The sequence below is a fragment of the Mesoplodon bidens genome (genome assembly GCF_964165515.1).
Source record: "Mesoplodon bidens genome assembly, chromosome: 2".
Classification (NCBI taxonomy): Eukaryota; Metazoa; Chordata; class Mammalia; order Artiodactyla; family Ziphiidae; genus Mesoplodon; species Mesoplodon bidens.
The window spans coordinates 154,444,486-154,462,968 of NC_138177.1; the positions used below are offsets into that span (position 1 = coordinate 154,444,486).

The 18,483-nt window shown below is 44.4% G+C and overlaps 1 protein-coding gene across 1 annotated transcript; it reads left to right on the forward strand.

Moving 5' to 3' along the window:
- Positions 1–10,509: 10,509 nt before the first annotated feature.
- LOC308605239 (signal recognition particle receptor subunit alpha-like) lies at positions 10,510–18,483 on the forward strand (the record flags this gene model as incomplete). The annotated part of the gene is given in 4 exon segments (XM_081215038.1): positions 10,510–10,546; positions 16,564–17,219; positions 17,223–18,319; positions 18,321–18,483. Coding segments are annotated over 4 exon segments (1,953 nt in total).

Below are 18,483 nucleotides of genomic sequence, written 5' to 3' on the forward strand. Positions count from 1 at the left end.
TTTTGGTTATTATGAATAATGCTGCTATATATATTTTTTAAATTTTAAAAAAATTATTATTATTACTGACTTTTGGCTGTGTTGGGTCTTTGTTGCTATGCACGGGCTTTCTCTAGTTGTGACAAGTGGGGGACTCTTCATTGTAATGCGTGGGCTTCTCATTGCAGTGGCTTATTGTGGAGCACGGGCTTTAGGCACGTGGGCTTCAGTAGTTGTGGCGCATGGGCTTAGTTGCTCTGTGGCATGTGGGATCTTCCCGGACCAGGGATCGAACCCATGTTCCCTGAATTGGCAGGCTGATTCTTAACCACTGCCCCACCAGGGAAGTCCCAATAGTGTTGCTATGAACATTTGTGTACAAGTTGTGGTATGAACATATTTTTTCAACTTTCTTGGGTATACCTAGGAGTAAAATTGCTGGATCACTTGGCAACTCTGTGTTTAACTTTTTGAAAAACTGCTAAACTATTTTCCATAGCAGCTTCACCATTTTACATTCCCACCAGCAATGGATCAGTGTTCCAATTTCTCAATATTCTTTCTAAAACTTGTTACTGTCTGTCTTTTTTATTATAACCATCTTAGTGGGTGTGAAGTGGTATTTCATTGTTGTTTTGATTTGCATTTCCCTGATGATTAATACAATTTCTGTTCTAATGCTTATGTGTGTGTGATTGTGGTCATGGTATAATAATTACTTTGCTATAGTGACAAGGTATTTATGGATTGTATGTTGAAGAACACATAAAACATAGAAAGATTTGATTCTATTCTCTCCCACATTTTCCATTCACCTGTCCTCCCCCACAACAAACAAAAAGACACCCAATCAACTCATTTTATCTTCTTCATGTAGCAAGGTGGCTAGATTGGACACAGTTTGGGAGTCAGTATTTCTGATAAGTGAAAGTCATTAATGCCCTTCTCTCCACCTCCACAGACCTATTTAAATCTGTCTTAGTCGGCTTGAGTTGCCATAACAAAATACCACAGACTTGGGTGACTTAAAAAACAGAAATTAATTTTCTCACAATTCTAGAGGCTGGAAAGTCTAAGATCAAGGTGCCAGCTAATTCACTTTCTGGTGAGGACTCTCTTCCTGGCTTGCAGACGACCACCTTCTTGCTACCTCCTCACATGGCCTTTCCTCAGTGTATGTGTGTGGAGAGAGGGAGAATGAGAGTTCTTTGGTATCTCTTCTTAAAAGGACACTAATCCTATTGGATCATGAACCCGCTTTCATGATCTCATTTAACTTTAATGGCTTCTTTAGAGGCTCCGTCATCAAACACAGCCATACCTGAGTTTAGGGCTTCAACATATGAATTTTGGGGGGATATAAATAGTCAGTGTATCCTCTGATTTCCTAGGAACCTCCTGAGAATCAGTCTTGATCTATGTCCACTATTTGATTCGTACACATGCAAACTCATCTGATGGATTGGTTTAGCCCTGACTGATGGGAAGGAAATTCAACTGTGCACTTGGGGGAAAATTCAAGAGGAGGAGACTGTATGGGGCTTACGCAAAAAGCCAAATCCAGCAACGGGGACTATGAGAGGGGAGTAATAGGTCACTGCACTACACAACATCAAGGGCACCGTTCACATCATAATCTATGTGAATGGCACTCCCTGGAGTTTTTTTGTAGTGCAAAACCTATAAGGCCATATCCTAGGTAGTGGTTCTGAACATAATGTATCAGCAAGTACTGGTACCCTTCCTGAAACCTTTTTCAGTCCAGACACTACGGAGGTACGCCCGGGGAGGAAATTGCTATATGCATGTGTTAAAAAAGGTGGCTCACTAAATATCAGCTTATTTGGGGGTTCTCTTTGCTACAAAACCATTCTAACTGAATTTAGTGTTCTTTTTTAGTGGGATTCTTCTAACTGAGCTTAACACTAAGGAATCAACTACCAAATAAAGTTCTTTGGCTACAAGCAGCAGAAACCAACTCTGGCTAACTTAAGGGGGAACATCAAAGGATTTGTCGAAAGAAAATGTGAAAATTCACAAAAGCAAAAGACGGTCTGAACAGTTAAGTATCAAGATAATCAGGAGTCAGGGCAGTTCTGGATATGTAGGTAACAGAAACAATCAGAAAGGCCCTTCAGGATACTGCCCCAGAATGAATCAACTTGAAGAGTTTTTTGTTCTCCTGTCTCCCACTAAAATATTCTTCCAGAGAAAACACTTCAAGTGGCCTAGTCGGGATTAGACACCATCCCCCGACTAGGGAAGGGCAGAGAACCATGACTGACAGCCCCACCAAGCCAGCGTATAGCGGGGGAGGAGGCATTCTCCGAAAGAAGGAGATAGAGGAAAACAACAGATGTCCTCTGCATTCCAACCATGGTTGCCAAGCAACGTCCTCCCACTTTTTTTTTTCATATCATATACAATTTTTAAATGCCTCTGCCTAACATAATGTAATTATCTCACATGCAAACAAAGAATACACTCAACTCCTTCCAAAAGGCGATAACCCATGTCCAGTTACGGCATCCATTTTTCCCCTGGTTCCATCATGATCCCCCTCCATATTTTGCAACTTGTGGACAAAATGACAAATTTAACCATCACAATTCACATCATACATGAGTCTAGGGGAAGGGAAAAGGAAAGAGAAGGATAATTACTTTCTAAATATATCTGACTTTCTGCATATTACTCTATGTCAGCTTGAGAAGGAAAAACCCAGTTTTCCTCCTGTGTTTCTCCTTTACTTTCATACCACTACCACACTCAAAACATTTCTGACACCAGATGTGTGGGGTTTATCCCCACAACAAGCAATTATCTGTGATGCTAGCTGGATGTCCTACAGTCTAACTCAATCCTGACACCATCTACCTGGAGTTAGCTTCAGATTCCATAGGTTAAGGGCTCAGTCCTACAAGACTTCTCCTCCCCCCATACTTTGTCTGCCAATTGCAAGTCCAGGTTGTCACCTGTGCTTCTGGCCAACTGGCTATCAGTTGAAGGTTCCCATGACCTCCTCATCGGGTTTGATTAATTTGCTAGAGTGGCTCACAGGACTCAGGAAAACTGTTCGCTTACTGTTTACCAGTTTATTATAAAAGGTATGATAAAGGACACAGGGGAACATACAGATAGAAGAGATGCACAGAGCAAGGCACCAAGGAAGAGGCACAGAGCTTCCATTCCCCCTTTGGGCATGCCCCTCTCCCTATATCTCCACATGTTCACCAACCTGGAAACACTCAGAACCTCATACTATTGGGATTTTTATGGAGGCTTCATCACGTAGACGTGATCAATTATTAACTCCATTTCAAGCCCCTCTTTCCTCTCTAGAGAGTGGTAAAACTGAAAATTCCAAGATTGTAATCATGGCTTGGTCTTTCTGGTGATCAGCCCCCATCCAGGAGCCCACTGAGTCACCTCATTAGAACAAAGGCATTGCTATCACTCAGGAAATTCCAAGGAACTCTGTGTCAGGACCTGGGGTCAAAGACCAAATATTAGAATGAAAGATGCTCCTAGTGCTCTTATGAATTAGGAATTAATTAATTCCTTGAGATTAGGAAATTACAAGGGTTTTAGAGCTCTGTATCAAGAACCAGGGGCAGAGAACAGTATATATATTTTCTGTTATCTCACAAAGTTATATCTAAATAAAAGAGAAAAAAATATCCATGGCACAGCAAGGAAGGACATGTAAGTAGAGGCAGCAGTCCTCGCTTAATGGAGCTGACTGTATTTATGACTTCTCTCCTCTCCCACCAATCCAGATTGTCTTGTCATTAGCCAGCACCTTGGTTGGACTAGTGCTTTGCCAGGTGGGTTGTGGTAGTCAGCCTTCAAGGTAGCACCCAGTGATTCTCACCCCTGGGGTTCATGTCCTTGTTTAGTCCTTTCCCACACTGAATAGATCCTAGAATATTTTAGATTATTGGGATTGAGCCTTCCCCCAGGGTAGCTACATCATCTGCTCTCATGCTTATCACTCTGGTTTTCAGCTCTCTCTTTACTTTGGACCCTGGAAATGACTCTTTCTTCTTACCAGTTCAGTTATGCATTTCCTTAAATTTTAGTCAGCATTTCTAAGCATTTATCATCTGAACATTTTCGGGTTATCTAGTATTCCAGATCGCTGAAGTTGAAAGTTGCCATGTGTTTACGTTTCTATCTCCCCAACTAGACTACAAGCTCCACAGAGACAAGGAAGATGTTTTGTTCATAATTATGTTCGATAATTTTGCAATGTGCCTGGTACATAATAGACATTCACTACATGTTTGTTAAATGAGCACACGTAACCAGGGAAGGAATGGATGCCATAACATGGATTGTCTCCTTTTGGAAGGAGTTGAGTGCATTTTTTGTTTGCATGTGAGATTATTAATAATTTATTAATCAATCAATTAATGAGAAGGCATGTAAAAGACTTTCCCCATTTATAAAAAAATTATTTATTTAATTAATTTATTTTTGGCTGCGTTAGGTCTTCGTTGCTACGCACGGGCTTTCTCTAGTTGCGGCAAGAGGGGGCTAATCTTCGTTGCAGTGTGTGGGCTTCTCATTGCAGTGGCTTCTCTTGTTGAAGAGCACAGGCTCTAGGCAAGCAGGCTTCAGTAGTTGCAGCACACAGTCTTCAGTAGTTGTGGCGCATGGGCTTAGTTGCTCCGCAGCATGTGGGATCCTCCCAGACCAGGGATCGAACCCATGTCCCCTGCATTGGCAGGTGGATTCTTAACCACTGTGCCACCAGAGAAGTCCCAAGACTTTCCCCATTTAACAAAATTCTCTTTCAGAATTCTCTGTTGTTGGTAATTAAACCTTGAGACTTGCCTTTTAGATATTATTGTTTGGCCTGCAAACATGGTGATCATTTGAGTTTTACTTCTTTTTTTAAAAATTTTATTTTATGAAGTATAGTTGATTTACAGTGTTGTATTAATTTCTCCTGTAGTTTTACTTCTTATACTTATTTTTTTTTAACCTTGAAAGTCTCCAGAGGATGTGGAATTTGGTTATGTTGACCTAGTTATAATAGTGACAGGACATGAACTTCTCTGTGTCAGAGTAAAAGAAAAAAAAATTATTCATATAAATATGTTATTTGCATTGGTTTTTATAGAGCTTGTTCTTAAATAGATGGATATTTTAGTGATTGACTTGAAATTTTTCATTGCTTAGAATAGCTGTTCCATAGTCTGTGGAGCTTGACTTGATCAATTTCATGATCAAAAGAGAATTCTTGATTCTTTTTTTCTACACTTGCCCCCATCTTCCCCTTTTCTGAAATCTTATCTAGTAGTTCAGGCCAAAACCTTAGGAAGCAATTGCGAATCCTCTTTTCCTTCCCATCCTACAGTCCTCACCCCATATCCAATTCATTAGCAATCCTGTTGACTCTCCTTTTTAAAGACTCTAACCTCTTCTCTGAAGTCCTACCTATCAAGTCTAAACCCCCATCATTTCTTGCCTAGACTACTGCAGAGCCCCCAACTCACCTGCCTGCTATCACTCATGTCCCCACTATCAGTTCTCCACACAACAGCCAGAGAGAACTTTTCAAAATATAAATCAAATCACATCAGATATACAGTCATGGGCTAACTTAAAAGGCAACTGGAAAACATATCCTCTTGTGTCATCCCTGGCTATGTTGTAGGAAGCCAGGGGCCATCTCAAAAAAATGGTGTGACTTTCCGTCCCTAACAAATAAAAAAAAAAAAAAAAAAAGGGAAGTGTTGCTGCCTGAGAACTTTACGGGAAGTTATAAATTGCAGAGCTTGGCCTGATCATCTTGGCTGTCCTCTATCCTTCATTGTGCAGCTAGCACAAACAACCTCTGAGCAATCAGCATGAGAATGCTGAAAAAATAGTCATAATAACCTGATGTTTTCCAGATACATCCCTGCTGTTCTACTTGCTTCTCTCATTACAAAGTTGACCTCTGATGAGCTAGTGAAAGGCTAGTTCCTATGATGGCCCAGGGTTGCTGCTCTGATGTTATGCCATCACTCAGCAGGAATGAACATGATGGATTTTGATCCTCTTCTATGATGCCTTCCAGAAGGACCAATGGCCAGAAATACAGTGGGCAGAAAAATGTTCTCTGACTCAGGTCAAAATAGACACACATTTAACATAAAATTAATGAAGCTTAAGATTTAGGACCCCTTCCTTGTGCGAGAGCCTTCCAAAATCCTGTACCCAATTTTGTGTTCATACTTATGTATTCTTTTGCTCCCTGCCATTTGCAACCAAGTTTACAACGCTTATTCCCAGGTTTTGTGACAGCTACCAGGAAAAGGAGATTCAGAGTGTTGATGATACGAGCTGGGGGAAAAGAGCAGCAAATACTGTGTCCCTGGGACCTTCTATTTTGCTGACACCCTGAGAGAACCTCTGTCCCAACCATTCCAAGCCACTCAACATCCACACCCGTAACTCAGCAATCACCACTTTTTGTCATTCCCAATAATTCTGGCAGATTGCCAGCTGTGTGGTCATCCGTGAGACCCCACTGAAAAAAAATGATCCTAAATATCTTTGTTAGGAATTTCTATGTCAGCTTGACCATCTCTTCTCCACAGAACAGAGAGAGACCAGTTTGTAATAGGTAGGTCCACTTGGCCCTCCCTCTCTACCATCTAAGATACGAATTGTGATTCACTGAAGTCTGGGCAGGATGTATCAATATTTGAACTCCTTGGAACACAGCAGACTCTCTGACTTATTAAACTTAACTAGAAGTAAGATTTTTTGCTTTGATCTCTGTCTCCAAGTCATGGACAATCAAAATACTCTGGATTTGCATTGACTTCGATAGCTCCATCTTTAGGCAAAATTGCACAAAGTGACTTAACTTGTGTCAGTCAGCACTTCCCCACTTCCCCTCTCCTTCATCGTCTCCAATGCAGGACACTGAAGTCTCACTGAGTTATATTTATACTAATAATTTTTTAATGTTTAAGAACCACCATTTAAAAAAGCACCCAGGAATGGGACTTCCCTGGTGGTCCAGTGGTTAAGACACCACACTTCCACTGAGGGGGTACGGGTTCCATCCCTGGTCGGGAAACTAAGATAACACATGCCATGTGGTTAAAAAATAAAATAGGGCTTTCCTGGTAGCGCAGTGTTTGAGAGTCCGCCTGCCGATGCAGGGGACACAGGTTCGTGCACCGGTCTGGGAAGATCTCACGTGCCGCAGAGCAGCTAGGCCCGTGAGCCATGGCCGCTGAGCCTGCACGTCCAGAGCCTGTGCTCCGCAATGGGAGAGGCCACAACAGTGAGAGGCCCGCGTACCACAAAGAAAAAAAAAGTACCCAGTAAAACTATATAACCCTCAGGGCCCACAAAACCCATCTTTGTCTTCAGGGAGTGGCAACTTGAAGGCTTCATTATTGAGAGACCTTAATTTCTATTTAAAGATCAAGTTAATAGAAGATCAGTATATTTCTGTCTAAGCTAGATATGCAGAATATTTCACATTTCCCAGCAATGTGGAGGTCCAGGAAACAACTCAAGTTTTCAGTCTGGCTAAAAAAAAAAAAAAAAAAAAAAAAATCACTCTACTTCAACTTTACCTGATATTCTATGCCTCCTATTTACTAAGCATCACATTACCCAGGAGGTTCGCCAGCATTTCATGGTAAATGAAGCTAACATTTTTTCCCCTTAGGTTCTCACAACTGTATCATATGTATGGTGTTATACGAAGGGTGGATTCCATTAAATATAAGACCCCCCACACTTGATGAGTTTAGATATCCAGGTTGCAGATCCAGAGTTGGGGAAAGCTGAATTGGTCTGCATAATAGAGGAAGGCAAATTGGAGTACAGAAGGTAATTCTAGAGAGAGGGATATATAGGAAAGGGAGAGTGAGGGGAGCCAGCAAAATTCTGGAAGACTGGATGTACATGGGGTTAAATGTCAGTGAGAAACCCATAGAATGGCAGGATAACTGACAAGAATTTTAAGACTGGGGGACTCCCCAGGCTTCCATGGTGGCGCAGTGGTTAAGAATCCACCTGCTAATGCAGGGGACACGGGTTCAAGCCCTGGTCTGGGACGATGCCACATGCCGCGGAGCAACTAAGATTGTGAGCCACAACGACTGAGCCTGTGCTCTAGAGGCCACGAGCCACAACTACTGAGCCCGCACGCCTAGAGCCCCTGCTCTGCAATGAGAAGCCACCGCAACGAGAAGCCTGCCCACTGCAGCGAAGAGTAGCCCCCGATCACCACAACTAGAGAAAGCCCATGTTCATCAACAAAGACCCAACACAGCCAAAAATAAATAAATAAATAAAAAAGATCAGGGGACTTCCCTGGTGGCCCAGTGGCTAAGACTCTGAGCTCCCAATGCAGGGGCCCAGGTTTGATCCCTGGTCAGGGAAATAGATCCCGCACGCTGCAACTAAGACCCGGCGCAGCCAAATAAATAAATATTAAAAAAAAAAAGAGGGCTTCCCTGGTGGCTCAGTGGTTGAGAGTCCGCCTGCCGATGCAGGGAACACGGGTTCGTGCCCCGGTCCGGGAAGATCCCACATGCTGCGGAGCGGCTGGGCCCGTGAGCCATGGCCGCTGAGCCTGCGCGTCCGGAGCCTGTGCTCCACAACGGGAGAGGCCACAACGGTGAGAAGCCTGCGTACCGCAAAAAAAAAAAAAAAAGAATATTAAGATTGGAGTTTTCCCTTCTTCAATGTAAATACTTCCCTGCCGCCTCTGATCTTATACCTACTACTCAAATTAATGTTTAGTATGAGTAGTTTTTGTAAAACTTGGAGGAAGAAGTGAGGTCATACATGTGGAAGGGATCAGGAACCCAGTGGGATAACCTGAGAATGTAATCCCTAGGAATTCACAGCTTTCTTAAGAAGGCTGTGGATTTCCTTCACAGGGTTTGGGATTGGAGGCTAGAGGCAATTGCTTGTTTGTTTGTTTTGTTTTTTACTTTTTAAAAATATTCATTTATTTATTTTTCTAGAGGCATTTTACGTAATCTCAGAGGGTAGGGAGCTGGGCTGCATGCTTGGCCTCACCTTTTCTCATCCCACCAGGTGTGTCTTGAGATGCGGGGGGAGATCTCTGGGCATCACCCTTGTTTGGGCTCCATTTGGGTCCGTCCTCTCAGCAGACCTTCTTTGCAGCTCACTAGTCTACATTGAGGACTGGCACTCAGGGTTGCTGAGCGTAGCATTGGAGACCATGAATGCATGTAAGGTGCGCAGCTCACACTCCACTCACCGAACCCTGCACCCTGGCACAGAGCTGCATCCACTCAGGGAGGGGGCGCCCTTTACTAACTAACTTCCTCTAAGGGGCTCTTTTAGATTAGATTAGAGGTGGCCTGCTGCCACTGACTGGGTCAGAACGGGAAGGGGAAACTTACCCCTCCCATACTTGTCCTAGTGGCCTACCTTCCCTTAGAGGTTTATACAATTCTCTGCTCTTGGGTTTCACTAATTGTTCCTGACTTAGTTACCTCACCCCCTCTACCCCCGTAATTTGCAAGGCCACCTCTCTCACAATGGGTAGGACTTCTATCTGCAATGCAGAACAGTTTTATTTTCTTTCTTTGATCCTTGGCCTCCCATACTGTGTTCACTTAGGCCACTGGGAATAATGAGCAAGGCTATTGAAGAGCCAGGTACTTCTTAATGGCTTTTCCTTTTTCTACAAAGACATAAAGGCCCTGCCAAAGCTTTGAAACTAAACCCTTAGACTCCTCCCATCTGTGCCTGTGTGTGTTACATCAAAAGGAGCCTAGTAAAAGGGAGAAAGACGGGGACAAAGAGGGTGGTTTTCTTTTGCTAGTTATAACTGTTTGCATTTTCTGATTTTTCTGAAATGAGTACACAGAGGCTCAGGGAGGTTATATAACTTGCCTGAGGTCACATAGTCAGTAAGCGGTGACCTGGACGTCGATCCCATCCCAGGACTTCAGGTTGCATGGAAGGCTCTTTCCACTATAACTGAGCTGTCCCTGGAAGATTGAGGCTGGCTGCCAGGCTTGGAGAAGAAAGAGATTTTTCCATAAGGACAGAGACATATTACTGTCCCTGAGCTGGTGAAAAAGGACCTAAATATCTCTATAGTCCAGCAAGTGAACGTACCGCCTCCAAGTGATTGGAGAGCAGTCATTTCCAGATTCTAGCTGGGCTAATAGGGTCTCTCTCTCTCTCTCTCTCTCTCAGGGAAATCCATAATTAGAATCAGGAGTGTCCAACTCAATCAGCAGAGGTCACTTGAACAGAGAAATATGCTTCAGAGCTATGGGTTGGTCGTCTTCTACCTGCCAGTGGAACAAAATGCTGAGCAAAGTTATGCAGAGAGTCACACGAGAGGAAGACATAGGACAATTCCTAATGTCGTTAGTTCCTGGATCCAGTGAATTCCTACTTTGTTTGGGAGGCCAAAGAACTTGGGACAAAGGCCACTACATCCCAAACTAGTCATTTCCAAACTGTAAATCGATTGCCATTTATCACACATTTTCATGAAACAGGAGGCCAAATAGCTTAATGGCTAAAAGCCCCAACAAGGACACAGACATCCTGGGTAAGTTTCTTAATATCTGTTTCCCCAAATGTAAGATAGAAATGGTACCTTTCTCATATGATTTTTATGATGATTCAATGAGCGGCTATATGAAAAGTCTTCAGAATAATGACTGGAACATAGAAAGTAATGTGTAAATGTTAGCTATTACTCAAATTTGTTTTCTTCTTCTTTCTCTCATTTTATAAATGGGGAAAGTAAGACCCCAAAAGTCAAGGGTTTTGTCCAAGGCCATGTAGTAATCACATAGTTAGGCTGGGCCTAGAACTAAAGTCTTCCAATCCTATGTGCAATATTTAATTCATCACCCTAAATGTCCTGCAACCAACCACGAGTACAGAGTTCCCTCGGGAAAAATGTTAGAACCCAAGCCTTGAGGGTATTATGAAAGCTGGTAAGGAACAGCTCTCTTCCTCTGCTCCCAGTTGGAGAACTAGGCTACTGCAACTTGGCCTGCCCAGCTGGGCCTCCATGCCTGTACAATCGAGGAAGAAGAAGAGGGCTTGGTAATGATAATACAAGGTTTTGAGAAGTATCTTGCAAAGAATCCTTCAGCTAAAAATATGTCTGCTAATGTTTAGGCAATCAGGAAGTGCAGAAATCATAAGGAACCAATACCAATGATCTCAGTTACCAAGACACACAGTTGGTGATTCACAGGAGGATGCCTGAAGCTACACTCCAAACCTCCACCTGCCGCCTGCAGAAGCCCTAGCCTGGTCACCACTGACAGAGTAATAACGGTCTCTCCTTTCCTCTGCTTTGAAAATCTCTCACATGCACCTCTCATTTGCAGGACACAACCCAGAACTGTGCTGTCGAGGGAATCTGGGAAACATAGTCTTGAGGCTTCCAGCCTCCAAAATATAGGGGGAGTGAGGATGAATCTTAGAAGGAAGTGAGAATGGTGCTGAGGTGCCACCAATCTGATATGGTCTACCCCTTTAGCTAGTCAGTGAAATTCATATACATTCTTCTGTCCGTATTTAACTTTCAAAGAACAGTAATGTTTTCCTTAATACAATGCAACTATCCCTCATATGAATAGGGATGTTGTTATAGGCTGAATTGTGTTTCTCCAAAATTCATATGTTGAAGCTCAATCCCCAGTACCTCAGAATGGACTACTTTGAAAGAGGTGTTTAAGTTAAAAGAGACTGTTCAGATGGACCCTAATCCAATCTGACTGGTGTCCTTACAGGAAGAAGGAATTTGGAGACACAGAGATACCAGAGGTTCCCATTTCCCTTAGAACCTTGCAAGGTTTTGAGTAGAGGCATGAGCTGATCTAACTCACATTTTTAAAGTGATCTCACTGGCCGCCATGTTGCAGATAGAAAGTAGAGACCAGGGTGGAAACAGGGAGAACCTTTTGGAGGCTGTTGTAACAGTTTTGGGAGATGACAATGGCTTGGACCAAAGTGGTGGTGGAGATGGTAAAATTGATCAGATTGGAATGTATTTCGGAGGTGGAGCCAACTGAATTGACGGATGGATCCCATGTGGAGCATGAGAAAAAGAGAGGTGTTGGGAATGATTCTAATATTTTTGGCCTGAACAACTAGAAGAATTAAATTGTTACTTACTAAACTAAAATAAATCTTGGGACTTCTCTGGTGGCGTAGTGGTTAAGAATACGCCTGCCAATGTAGGGGACATGGGTTCAAGCCCTGGTATGGGAAGATCCCACATGCCTCGGAGCAACTAAGCCCATGCGCCACAACTGCTGAGCCTGCACTCTCGAGCCCACGAGCTGTAACTACTGAGCCCGTGTGCCACAACTATTAAAGCCCGCACGCCTAGAGCCCATGTTCTGCAGCAAGAGAAGCCACCGCAATGAGAAGCATGCGCACCGCAATGAAGAGAAAGCCCATGCACAGCAACGAAGACACAATGCAGCAAAAAAAAAAAAAAAAAAAATCTGGGGGAGAAGTTTGGGGGTGCCTGCATTCAGGAGTAGGTTCAAGGTTTTGGTTGTAACATGTAAACTCTGAGGTGCCAGTTAGTGATGTAAACAGAGACATGAAGTAGAAATTTAATCTACAAGTGTACACTCAGGAGAGAGGATGAGACAATGAATAATTTGGAAGCCATCAGTGTACTTAAATCCATGAGACTGGAGGAGATCACTTAAGCCAATGATTCTCCAACAGGATGAGCCACCCACTAGAAAAAAATTTGGAAAATTGCCAGGACATTTTTGCGGGGGGAGGTTATGTATTCATGATTAGGGTGGGGCGCATTATGAGGCTTTAGTGGTTGGGGCCGGGGCTCCTCGGCATCCTGCAATGCACGGGACAGTCCTGCATAAAAGAGATTGTCCCACATTACATATGATTTTCAAATGTCCTATCAGACATTCATTTGGTAAAAAATATGTTTATTATTTATCTCAACGTAGAGCCTAAATCTATTCTCCACATAAACATCGAGTATTAGGGGTATTGTTTTGTTTTGTTTTTGTTGTTGTTGTTGTCATTTTTTGCGGTACACGGGCCTCTCACTGTTGTGCCCGTTGCGGAGCACAGGCTCCGGACGCGCAGGCTCAGCGGCCATGGCTCACGGGCACAGCCGCTCCGCGGCATGTGGGATCTTCCCGGACCGGGACACGAACCCGTGTCCCCTGCATTGGCAGGCGGACTCTCAACCACTGCCCCACCAGGGAAGCCCCCGGGGAGGCCCCCGGGGTATTGTTTTAATATACACCAAGTTTCCCAGGAACGCCATTTCCCTGTAATTGATGCAAGAGGGTGCTTGGTCTTGATTTGAAAATCAACAACATGGCTTCTCTCTGTATTTGAGATGCCACTCTAGTTCTCCTGGATCAGTCTGCATGTGCAGCTTTGGCAGACACAGTGATTCTAGGAACGGCTGCAAGCATCTGATGATTCCATTAGGGCTTCTGGTGAAGTTGTGCAAAAGTTTTGCATATTCAAATATGTAATACTTTATACATTAGTTTCCTTTTGTTTCTCCTTGTAATACAGGAAATTCAATTCATCATTTTGAAATTATGTGTGTAGACTGCTTTGAGGGCTATACTTCATTTGTCCCTCTGGACCCGATCTACTCTCTGCTCTTCTGCACCCTGCTACCTGCCCCAGGAGGCCAACTTGCATAAATGACATCAACCAGCTCCCTTGCCCAGTGGCTTCCTGTGGGGTTCAGCCAAAGGGAGATACCACTCCCTCATCTTGGTCCTTCAGGCCCAGGGATGGCAGACACGTCCTCTAGTGCTTCCTAATTTCTTGTTGGTTCCCTTAACTTTGCCCAATCTTTGTCAATAATCCCTTCATAAAACTGGCCTTGATTGGACTTGGCTTGAGTGTGCCATCTGTTTCCTGCCAGACCCTAACTAATACAGTAGCTACATTATTTCTCAGTTTCATTTCAGGACAGTAAAGGGCAAATTAGAAAAGATTTGTTATAAAAAAGAAGTAAATCCAGAATGTGGAACATTCTACAGGACAATTGAGCTGGTTTCTGCAATAAGTCAATGGTGTGAAAAATAAAGGGAAGAGGAGGACTGCTGGCAATGAATAAAGTTGAAAGGATACGGCAGGAAAATGTAATGTGGAGACCTGTTTGGATCCAAGTTTGAAAAAATCCACTGTAGTAAGACATATCTGAGACATTAGGGAAAGTGTAATTATGGACTGGATATTAAATGATACCAAAGAACTATTTTAAATGCTGTTAGGTATGGTCATGGCATTGTGGTTTTGCAAGACAATGGCCCATGTCTTTAAGAAATGCATACCGATCTTGCTTGAATTACAAGAGAAAGAAAGAAAAAGAAAAAAGAAATGCATACTGAGGTAGGTAGGAGTGAAATGACTGGTGTCTGGGATTTGCTTTCAAATCCCAGACTTCTGGGGCTTCCCTGGTGGCACAGTGGTTGGGAGTCTGCCTGCCGATGCAGGGGACGCGGATTTGTGCCCCGGTCCGGGAGGATACCGCATGCCGCGGAGCGGCTGGGCCCGTGAGCCATGGCCACTGAGCCTGCGCGTCCGGAGCCTGTGCTCTGCAACGGGAGAGGCCACAACAGTGACAGGCCCATGTACCGCAAAAAAAAAACCCAAAAAACAAAAAACCCAGACTTCTGTAAAGAAAAAGAGAAAAAGGGATAGATAAAGCAAATGGGGAGAAGTATTGTTAAATATTGAACCCAGGGAATAGATATATGGGAATACATTGTACTATTCTCTCCACTTTCGTTGGTATGTTTGACATTATTTATGATAAAACATTTAAAAACTAAATTAAATTAAATTAAAAGGGAGTATTGGATCTGATAGGGTTGAGAACCATCAACCAAGTGTAGACAAGAGAAGAGGTCTGAGACTTGGTCCTGGGCCCTGGGTAGAGGTTGGGAAGATGGGAGGAAAGCCCGGGAGGGAAAAAGAGAACAAAGAGAGAAGGGTGTCCCTGTGAGGTCAAATGAGTTTCAAAGAGGAAGTGATCATCTGGGCTGTAGATGAGCAAGTAAGAGGGCAACTGACCACTGGACTTAGCAACATGGGGGTCATTGGTGACCTTGACAAGAGCAGTTTTGGTGTAATAGTTGGGGCAAAGGCTGACTGGATTAGAGTCCAATCATCCCTCTCTCTAGATACTGCTCTTTTCTCTGCTCCCTGTTACAGCACTCCCTGCGGCTAGGGTAAGTGGACTGGAGTGGGTTCAAGAGAGAATGGGAGTAGACAAAGTAGAGAGAGAGGATAAAGGCAACTTTTGAGATGTTTTGCTATAAAGTAGATTAGAAAAATGAGACAGTACCTAGAAAAAAGTGTGCTGTCAGAGGAGGGATTTGGTTTGATTTTATTTTCTTTTTCTTCTCTTTTTGGCTGTGTTGGGTCTTCGTTGCTGTGCGTGGGCGTTCTCCAGTTGCGGCGAGCGGGGGCTTCTCATTGCGGTGGCTTCTCTTGTTGCGGAGCATGGGCTCTAGGCGCGTGGGTTTCAGTAGTTGAGGCTCACAGGCTACTGAGCACAGGCTCAGTAGTTGTGGCACACGGACTTAGTCGCTCCGCCGCATGTGAGATCTTCCTGGACCAGGGATCAAACCCATGTCCCCTGCATTGGCAGGCAGATTCTTATCCACTGCGCCACCAGGGAAGCCCTGATTTGGTTTTTAAGACAGGAGATAACATGGCCTGTTTGTAAGCTGCTGAGAATGAATCATTAGAGAGGGAGTAATGGAAGATGTGTGAGAGAGAGAGATAAAACTATTGTAGGAGGAATGTGCTCGAATAAAGGAGTGCAGATACTGGTGGGTAGGTTGATGTGGTGGTCGTAGAATGTAGATGTTCTCTTTTGATTGCTTTTCTAATGCAATAAGAGGCAAGATCACCATTTGAGAGTGAGGGTGGAGAGGAGGCTTTGGAGGTTTGAGAAGACAGAGGGTGTGAGATAGTCAGTTAAGAGTGGAAGAACAAATGGACTGGGGAAATGAGTAGCATCACAGGCCCATTTATAGTGAAACTAGCCAATATCGTTGTGTCTTTTTCTCAACCATGTTGAACCTGGGATTTGGATTTAAACAGGAATGTATCCAAGCAAGAGCTATATAGAGGAAAAGGGGCAAGAAAGTAATGTTAATGATGAGACCATGGACCCCAAGAGGTAAGTAGGCAAGGTGAAGGGCAATAAAAAGGTGGTAGGGTCAATGGGCTGGAGGTCCTGAAGAGGTTAGAAAGTTAATGCATTCAGGATATTTAAGAGAGTGAGCCAGAAAGATAAGCAGTGATGGTCAATAAATGGGATGCTTTAAAATAATGAAAATACCAGCTGGAACTTTAAGATCAATGAAGGTGTTTTTTAAATTAAATATGTGGAAGTTTCATAGAATTAATAAGTGAATTTAGAAAGGCTACTGGATACAAGGTCAATATACAAAACAAATGTATTTCTGTCGAGACGTACTAGCAAGAAACAATTGGAAAATGAAACTTACAAAACAATACCACTGGAGCCGGTGTCCGGGGCCACTGGTGGGACGTGTCCAGCGCTTGGCGCAGCAGGAAGCAGCAATGATCTCGGCCTGAGTTCCCGGCGCCAGCCCGGCTCCTTTCCCGCTGCGGTGAGCGACTCAAGCACCCGGCTCATTAACGCGTTGATTCGTTCAGTACTGCGGCAGGAAAGGGGAGGTAACAGCTCCTTCAGCCATGAGGCACTCCCGCTCAGGTATAAACTGGACAGCCAGTTTGAGCTGGTGTTTGTGGTAGGATTTCAGAAGATCCTAACCCTGACGTGCGCAGGCAAGTTGATAGACGCTGTGCACCGGCTGTTTTGTGACAAGTACCGCACTGAGATCCAACAGCAAAGTGCCTTAAGTCTATTGAATGGCACTTTCAATTGCCAGAATGACTTTCTGCAGCTCCTTCGTGAAGCAGAGGAGAGCAGTAAGATCCGTGCTCCCACAACCATGAAGAAATTTGAAGATTCTGAAAAGCCCAAGAAACCTGTGAGGTGCATGATTGAGACACAGGGTGAAAAGCCTAAGGAAAAAGCCAAGAACAGCAAAAAAAAAACAAAAACAAAAAACAAGGGGACCAAGAAGGAAGGTTCTGATGGCCCTCTGGCTACCAGCAAAGCAGTCCCTGCAGAAAAGTCAGGTCTCCCAGTGGGGCCTGAGAATGGGATAGAACTTTCCATAGAGGAATTGATCCGCAGGAAGTGAAAAAAGTTCATTCAGAAGTATGGGAGGGGTATGGAGAAGTCCGGCAAGTCCAGTAAGTCAGATGCTCCCAAGGAGAAGGGCAAAAAAGTGCCCGGGGTGTGGGCACTGGGTGGCTCTGCTAACAGAGAAGTCCTGGACTATTGCAATCCCACCACCAATGGAGCCCCCAAGGTGGCCCCGGCCGAGGGCATCAACTTGATTCCAGGGACTGGGTCTGGGAGGCAGCTTCAGGATCTGGACTGCAGCAGCTCAGATAACTTAGGGGCTGCTCAAAACTCCATCAAACCTAGTGCTACCAAGGGGAAACTGGGTGGCATGTTTGGGATGCTGAAGGGCCTTGAGGGTTCCAAGAGCTTGAGTCGTGAAGACATGGAATCTGTGCTGGACAAGATGCATGACCATCTCATTGCTAAGAACGTGGCAGCAGACATTGCAGTGCAACTCTGTGAACCTGTAGCCAACAAGCTGGAAGGGAAGGTGATGGGGATGTTCAGAACGGTGACTTCCACCGTAAAGCAAGCTCTCCAAGAGCCCCTGGTGCAGATTCTGCAGCCACTGCGCTGTGTAGACATGCTCCAGGATATCATGTATCCCCAGCACCATCAGCACCCTTACGTGGTCACTTTCTGTGGTGTGAACGACGTGGGGAAGTCTATTAATCTTGCCAAGATTTCCTTCTGGCTGTTAGAGAATGGCTTCAGTGTCCTCAATGCTGCCTGCCATACATTTCGTGCCGGGGCTGTGGAGCAGCTGCGGACACACACCCAGCATTTGAGTGCCCTATACCCCCCCAAGAATCACGGCAGCCACACCATGGTGCAGTTGTTTGAGAAGGGCTATGGCAAGGATGCTGCTGGCATTATCATGCAAGCCGTTGCCTTTGCACATAACCAAGGTTTTGATGTGGTGCTGGTGGACACAGCTGGCCGCATGCAAGACAATGCCCCTCTGATGACTGCCCTGGCCAAGCTCATTACTGTCAACGCACACGACTTGGTGCTGTTTGTGGGGGAGGCCTTAGTAGGCAATGAGGCCGTGGACCAGCTGGTCAAGTTCAACAGAGCCTTGGCCGACCATTCTATGGCCCAGACACCTCGGTGTCCTTACCAAATTTGATACCATCGATGACAAGGTGGGAGCTGCTATTTCTATGACCTACATCACAAGCAAACCCATTGTCTTTGTGGGCACTGGCCAGATCTACTGTGACCTATGCAGTCTCAATGCCAAGGCTGTGGTTGTTGCCCTCATAAAGGCTTAA